Source organism: Mytilus edulis, chromosome 5 (genome assembly GCF_963676685.1).
Source record: "Mytilus edulis chromosome 5, xbMytEdul2.2, whole genome shotgun sequence".
Classification (NCBI taxonomy): domain Eukaryota; kingdom Metazoa; phylum Mollusca; class Bivalvia; order Mytilida; family Mytilidae; genus Mytilus; species Mytilus edulis.
This window is the reverse complement of record NC_092348.1, coordinates 625,804-634,222: the sequence shown is the minus strand read 5'-3', so window position 1 is coordinate 634,222 and position 8,419 is coordinate 625,804. Positions and strand designations below refer to the sequence as shown.

Below are 8,419 nucleotides of genomic sequence, written 5' to 3'. Positions count from 1 at the left end.
TTGAAAACATATAATTATATTTGGATTTTTTTTCTCGAAATTGATCATATCGTACATTAGGTTAAATCCTATTGAGCGTAATTAAACTAATGTTAAAATATTGCAACAGCCATTCAACAAATCCAATATAAATCTATATATATTTTCTTTAAAACGATATACAATTGTAAAGGGCGCAATTTCAGTCCTTGTATGATTATTATGTCTCTTACTATATAACACTATATAGGAAGGCATCTCCTTTTTCATTACAAACCAACATTAATTTCTTGTCTCTATTGTAATGTACGGAAACTGGCTTGTCAAGACCGTCGGATATAGAAAGTAGCATTTTACTGTCCTTCCCATCATGCTGTATCATCATGAGGTTGTTAGAAATTAACCCTACAACGAAGACGTTCTGATCGCCATCAGCTGATATTTCCCTTGGACTAACAAGAGATTGGTCAGTGAATGTCCAGATATCTTCCCCCGTCATACTACAGCAGTATACTACATCTTTCACGAAGTCGGTACAATATATTCTATCGTTTGTTGTAGTGATATGCAGAATACCACCTCGAGCAAATTTCCCACCTATTGTACGTAATCGTTTTCCTGATATATCCATCTCCACAATACCCTCATTAACTACTACTATATAAATGTTTCCATTCTGATACGAAATTCCATAACAACCCCATTCGAAAGATACTTTCACGAGAACCATTTTGTTGTTAATGTTCAATATTTCCATGTTTTTATTTCCACTATATGAAACTGCCATGCGATCACTGTCTATAATCGCCAAATCGAACGGTTTGTTAGAGACTGGTATGTTACGGATGTGTCTTCCGTCATCACTATACTCCATTATCACTTTATCTCCATTGTAAATGACAATCAATAAATGACTATTTGACAAAATCCCACATCCGCGGACTTTAATATTATTTTCATTGTCCTTGATTTTGAACTTTTGTCGCAGTTGCAGCCTTGTTCGATCAAACGATTGACCGGTTGGTTTATGTACTATTTGAGCTTGGTCGACCTTTGCATCTTTGAATGGTAATTTGATAATGTTTTCTTCAACTTTGACCTTTCCGAAATTATCGACATTTTCTAGTAACGAAGTTATTTCTTGGTGAATCTCAAACCCTATCTTGTGATCCTGCAATGTGCTCGTCATTAATTTGACGCTTTGTACCTCGTTATGGATTACTTTGTTCATCTGACGAGTGCCAAGAAATACCTGTAAGTCTGAACCGACACGCTTCATTTGGGATGTTTGTTCTTGTAGTAACTTGATTTCTTTTTCTGTTTTATTCAAATACTTCTGGACTTCTCCATATTTTGATTTACAGTTTTCATACCGTTGAGACAAATCATCTAACATTTTATTTTCAAGTTCATCCAAATGTTTGTTAACATTTGTTCTCATTTCACTGATTGATTTTCTGACGCTTTGTTCTTCTATTTTAAGATTTTTCATAGCAACGTTGCGATTGTTGATGAAAGCTTTCAAGTTTTCTAAAGCAACTTTGATTGAATCTTCTAAGTCTTCAAGGGCTGTCGATCTCTTGGCATTTTTTGAGGCTTCGTCGAGGGAAATGACATCCGAACAATGTTTGTGAAGTGAGGGAAAGCAGGCCACGCAAATAGCTACGTCGTGGTTTTTACAGTATAGATCAAACTTTTTGCCATGGGTATCACATTTCAAATTGACAGGGACATTTGCAATTATACGATAATCGTCGGTTGATATCAGTGTGTGATCTCTAGTGACCTTCATGGATCTATGAACCTGTTCACAGTCGGTACAAAAACCTTCCTCGCAATTAGTACACCATTTCTGTGCATTTTTATGTGTGTTGACATGGCTACAGGGTCCACAAAGAATGTTTGATGACATACTTTACTACCTAAAACAACGTATTTGTAATTATACATGTTTAAGTTTGAAATTCCATTAGGACAAAAAATTAATCCAAGGATGCATTCAGAACCAAACTATAGTCAGTTTGTTTTAGATTTAAGAGTTTGACTGTCCCTTTGGTATCTTTCGTCCCTCTTTTATAGAAACAATAAAAGTTGAATAGAAACCATTGTTAGAATAACATTAAGTAACAGTCATTAGTTATCAACTGAGGTGTCGGTGCAATTTACCGGGGGGGGGGGGGGGGGGGGTCATTACCAAAGTTAGCACACAGCCTTGGGGGGTTGCCATAACAAAAATATAATTTACTGGGTGGGGAGTCATATAATGAAATTTTTTATGTTTGTCAAGTATACAAATTGCTGACGATATTGAAGTAAGCGTGCAATCTCTAAGATATTTTCTGTCATTTTTTAAATCTTCGATAGTGTACAACACCAGAAGAATTCACAATATCTCAAGGGTAGTGAATCTGATCACTCATCTGTTATGATTAATTATCCATAGGATGTGAAAAATGAAAACCAGACTTATCTTAAATTCTTAAGATTAATATCTGTATTATGTAAGCGTTATTTCATTCCACCTGGTTTTCATTCCGGGTAACTGTTTTTCACTAGAGAATATTGGATGTAAATAGTGTGAAAGCGTTGATCCTAATGTCATTGTTTTGTTTATAATAGACCGGTTTATTGTTTACAGAAATAAATATGTAGAAATTAGAATATATTTTAAGGAACCAGTTTGATTATTAGATATTGACATAGAAGATATGATATAATATCGAAGTCTACCAAAACGCTAATGCACAGAAACATTTCGACAATCCAATATATATGAATATTACAGCTAGTGACAATTTAAAAGCATATGATTTTAAGGATTTGATTCGAAAATAATAATCAATTCGTAAATAAAGCATTATATTGAGTATTCAAGTGTTCAGAGTGAGTACTTACACACTTCACCAATGTATAAATCTTAAATACTAGTGTAATAAATCCAAGTTTAAAGTAACTAGTGCAATCATTACAGGAACAAAACCACTATCATAACTATTCCTGGATCAAAATATTTTCCACCGTGGACATTACATGGATGAATAAACAGCTGCGCCATGAGTGCAAGATACGCCCGTCGTCTTGTGTGAAAGTTTTATGCAACAATCATAAATAGTTTCTGAGAAAATTTTAAGCAATTACCATATATTGTTTTTGAGATACGGCGTGACATATGACCCCCCTCTTTTGTTTTAAAAAAAAAATCTAAATATCACTCACATAAAATTTTGAATCAAAACCAAAAAGTATACAGATCACTAGATTAATATAAAAAAAGTGTGTAAAGTTTTAAGCAACAATCAAAAATAGTTTTTGAGATACGGCGCGACATGTAAATAAAACCTCCCCCTTTTTTACAAAATACTCAATAACTCAAAAATAAAATTTTGAATCATCACCAAAAAGTATACAGATCTTAAGATTAATGTAACAAAGAAGTGTGTAAAGTTTTAAAAGCAATAATCATAAATCGTTTTTGAGATACGGCGCGAAATGTAAAAAACCCAACCCCCTTTTTTACAAAATACTCAATAACTCAAAAACGAAAATTTGAAACATCACCAAAAAGTAAACAGATCTTAAGATTAATATAACTAAGAAGTGTGTTAAGTTTTAAGCAATAATCAAAAATCGTTTTTGATATATGGTGCGACATGTGAAGAAAACACACGTACCTTGTTTTAGTTACAAAGTGCCGTAACTCAAAAATTAAGTTTTAATCTTATTTTCACCAAAAAGTATACAAATCATTTGACCATCATAAGAAAGTTTCATGAAATGTGGATAAGCCGTTCTCAAGTTACGGTGCGACATGTTTACGCCGGACAGACAGACGGACAGACGGATAGACGGACAGACGGAAAGACGGACAGACAGACGGACGGACACCGGACATTTGTATAACATAATACGTCCCGTCAAAATTTTGACGGGTGTATAAAAACATTATAAAAAAGAAGATGTGGTATGATTGCCAATGAGACAACTATCCACAAAAGACCAAAATGACACAGACATTAACAACTGTAGGTCACAATGAGCAAAGCCCATACCGCATAGTCTGCTATAAAAGACCCCGATAAAACAATGTAAAACAATTCAAACGAGAAAACTAACGGCCTTATTTATGTAAAAAAATGAACGAAAAACAAATATGTAACACATAAACAAACGACAACCACTGAATTTACAGGCTCATGGCGCAACTGTTTATTCATCCATGTAATGTCCACGGTAAAAAATATTTCGATCCAGGAATAGTTATGATAGTGGTTTTGTTCCTGTAATGATTGCACTGGTTACTTTAAATTTGGATTTATTACACTAGTATTTAAGATTTATACATTGATGCAGTGTTTTAGTACTCACTTTGACTACTTGAATACTTAATATAATGCTTTTTTTTACGAATTGATTAGTTTAATTTGTCTATATTTTTTTTTACAATAATCAGCTATGCAAGTTTTAGTTTTTTGGATTTTTTTGCTCTTCAAATTTGTACATGTTTGGCTTTATAAATACTTTGATATGAGCGTCACTGGTGAGTCTTTTGTAGACGAAACGCGCGTCTGGCGTACTAAACTATAATCCTGGTATCTTTGATAACTTTTAGTTAATTTAGATACCCCCAAAAACAAAAAGTCCCATTTTTTTTACATATATTTCCCCTTCAAAAAACTCTCTTTCTAATCTTAGCTATAGTGGTGGATGTTTTACACTGGACCCGGATTAAAAACCCTAGGGAATGTTTGTTAGTCGATAAAAAACACTAGGGATTTTCATTCTCTGGATAAAGTACACTGGCGGAATCAAACCACTGTTACATATAAAAAATTAAAAATTTCTGAACATGCAGTGGACCATGCATATTTCAACTGTCTAAAGAGTTAAAATCATTTTGATGATATTTCTTGGGAAAGATATTGGACTGTAACAGGTGTGCACATTCTAAAATCATTTGTAAATAGGTACAATTAATTTATTAAAATATTGAAATATATCGATTAAGAAAAAGAAATTTATGTTTCAATTAAGGGCGGGCAGCTTTGCATTCATACACACAAAACAATACACTCGGGGATTTTGTAAATATTTCCATATTCTAATGAAATTAAATGTTTTTGACTTATACTTATAAAAATATATATATATATATATTTATATAAATAAAGGCTCAAATAAATGCTACATATTCGATGCAGGAAGGACCAGAACCATAAAATCACTAACTTTTATTATGTATTATTTTCAGTTGCACTTCCTAGAACTGTATGATAAGAAAATTAAAATCCACGAAACATTTATAAAACTTTAAAATTTTAGTAAAGGCATTAATAAATTGAGACATTTCCCCTCTTTATACTGATTTCCCTTATGAAACTGAATTGTTTGCCGCAAACTTGCAGCAGACTTGCTGCAAGCTTCGGCAAACAAAAAGTTTGCAGGAACACAGAAAATAGTGTTTGCAGATGTTTGCCGCTAGCTGCAAACTTCCGACAAACTTTGCTGCAAGCTTGCGGCAAGTTTGCAGAAACATCAATGTTTGCCGTAAGATTGCCAGAAAGTTTAAAATAATACAGAATGTTCAAGATTGCAGAAAACTTTGACGATTCAATATGTTTGCCGCAAGATTGCAGAAAACTTTGACCATTCTATATGTTTGCCAGAACATTGCAGGAATTACACAATATTGAATGGGCATGCCTAGTTGGCACTTCCTGGATGCTAACAATTTGAAATTGTGGCTAGGTCATGTTGGTTGTGTTTGGAAATGCATTTCACATAAAAGATATCAAAATGGTTCAATAATATGGGATAATCAGTATGTAATTGTGTAAGTACAAATAATTCATATATGAACTGCATGTTTTAATAAGATAATTAATGTTATCATCATATATAATTAAGTAAGCAACTATATATACATGTATGTGTGATTGAAAAACTGAAGCTATTATAAGTACAGAGGTATATTATGTCATTTGAGAATGACTCCTGTCATCTTTTAAAAACTCAAATGCATGTATGTACTTCCTTAAATCTCACGAGTTTGTAAGAACTCTTTCAAGGACTGTTTGTATAAAGACAGGAATTGACTTTTTAAAAATGTTGCTGTGTAGTTTGAAAGAAATAAATTGAAGGTGTCTACACACATGACATTGGTATATGTGTAGTTCCTGCAAGTTTGCCGCAAGTTTGCCGCAAACAATTGCCGCAAGCTTGCAGCAAACCTAATTTGCATAATTATGTTTGCCGCAAGCTTGCCGCAAACTTCATTTGCATGGTAAAATGGTTGCGGCAAGTTTGCAGCAAACGTTTGCTGCAAGCTTGCGGCAATGTTTGCTGCAAACTTGCGGCAAATGTTTGCCGCAGGGCTTATTTTTCGGTAAGGGTTATTTTCATTCACAAATAATTATCAGTCAGACAACAATTAAATATACATTCATTCATTACATATAGTAAAAATCGACATTGAAATGTTTTACATGAAATTTAAAATTTGTAGAATTATGGGTTGCAGTCAAATGAAATGGAACAAACAGTTTACCTTTTTTACTTTTTACGTCATTCCATTGATTTTAGCACATACTCATCTTTATTTTTTCTTTTAAATGCTTATTTTGTTATTATTATTATTATTCTTGAATGTGTCAGATGCTCATATTGCAGAAAAAAATCAGAAAAAAATCGATGTTACATTTTATTTATTCATGGTTTTCTCAAAGCAGAATAAAGACTAAAAAGTATAAACCAAAATCATTTCCATAAGCTTCAAAACAAAGAACATTGGAGGTCATGATGAACATCGAGGCAATATAATAATTACCTTATAGTTCATGTGCTCTTATTATCCAATAATAATATTATTAGTTACATAGTGTGCTAGTGACCTAATATGGTATATATGGGGTCAGTAAATTCCATATGGGGTGAGAGCGAAGCTCGAATCCCCATATGGAATTTACTGACCCCATATATACCGTATTACGTCATTAGCACACATGTAACGAATTTATCTTGCCGACTATCTGAACGTGTAAAATTAAGACTAGTGATTCTCAAAATGAGCAAGTCTTCAATACTGTTAGCATTAAGAAAATACTTCCATTGATCCTACAAAAACAGATGCCAACAATAACGACTTGTAAGGTTAAAATGTGTTTTATGAATTTATTTCAATCAATTTCTTCCTCTGTTGGAAATTTTGAAATTTTTTCTCAGTACCGTTTTGTTTTTATAAAGGGACATAACACCATTACTAACCGTGTATGAAATAAGCCCCGTCCCCGTCTTATCTAATATGGAATATAAAGGGACGTAACGCCACTACTAACCGTGTATGAGATAAGCCCCGCCTCCCTACTAACCTAATATTAAATATTCACGGTTTGCACGCGGACGCTTTTAACCAATCATATTCCTGGAAATATATAGGAGGCAAGATAAATAAAAATATTTGAATATCACTTATAAATGACTGCTAACCAGACAAACTTAACTATCATTCTCAAATTAATTAGTCCAAGCTACATATATGAAATAATACAACTTTAATGTAGAATGTGTTATAAAACATCAAAGAAAATGACTGTAATCCAGCAAAATCTCTTGCTGCCACACTCTGTGACAGCTAGTGTCAATATTAAAAAAAAGAAGATGTGGTATGATTGTCAATGAGATAACTCTCCGCAAGAGACATAAATGCCACAGAAATTAAGAACTATAGGTCACCGTACGGCCTTCAACAATGAACATACTTCTTGGTTAGGTATTTGCCTGTCACTATGTAGCCCGCAGTCATCATCTTCTTCCCACTGTTAATCAATGGGGATTGGTTTTTTTTGGGGGGAAGGGTGGGGTCATACTAATGAAACATCGTTCTAAGGGGGTCATTATGTTGTTCACAAAAAAAAATTGTAAAAGGGGGGAGGGACATAACCTTTTGAAGTGAAAATTTTAAACCGACCCCCGCAGCTGATAAATAATGACCATTTTCTAATATAATAATGTGTGTATTGAATCGGCATCCTCCTAATTGATGGCTGTGACAGAACTTTCAATTGAGAACAAAAGATCAAACTGGTGCATTATATTTAATTAAGAGATTGCGGATAACAAAAAAGCAGAAAGAAACTGCCTTACAATTTACAATTTCAATATTCACTTTTTTTTATTTGTAGAAAATTTTATATGTAGAAATAATGATCGTTCTTTTTCAAAACAAGGAAGTACAATGGTAAATAGAAACCGTTGTTAGGGTAAAATTATTGTGTATGTGTTTTGAATAAGTACATTTATAATGTAAAATAAAACGAGACATTAAATTCAGATTGACCAATTAAAAAATACAGATACCTGTAACTTGACAAATATTGTCATAGGTATATATACCAAGTCACTCGGCTGAACGACAGGTCGATCAAAACTGTCATGTGATTTCAAG

At 33.0% G+C, this 8,419-nt stretch overlaps 1 protein-coding gene across 1 annotated transcript; it reads right to left on the bottom strand.

Annotated features, from left to right (window-relative positions):
• Positions 1-8,419, bottom strand: LOC139522724 (E3 ubiquitin-protein ligase TRIM45-like). Its single transcript, XM_071316224.1, has 2 exons — positions 8,332-8,419; positions 1-1,901 (listed from the first exon to the last, which is right to left on the bottom strand). Exon 2 carries the CDS (start codon positions 1,889-1,891, stop codon positions 212-214), a length of 1,680 nt encoding a protein of 559 aa, XP_071172325.1. The 5' UTR covers positions 1,892-1,901; positions 8,332-8,419; the 3' UTR covers positions 1-211.

Excerpts from the sequence above, each read along its gene's own strand:
- LOC139522724 (XM_071316224.1), bottom strand. The coding sequence starts at position 1,891 with ATGTCATCAAACATTCTTTGTGGACCCTGTAGCCATGTCAACACACAT.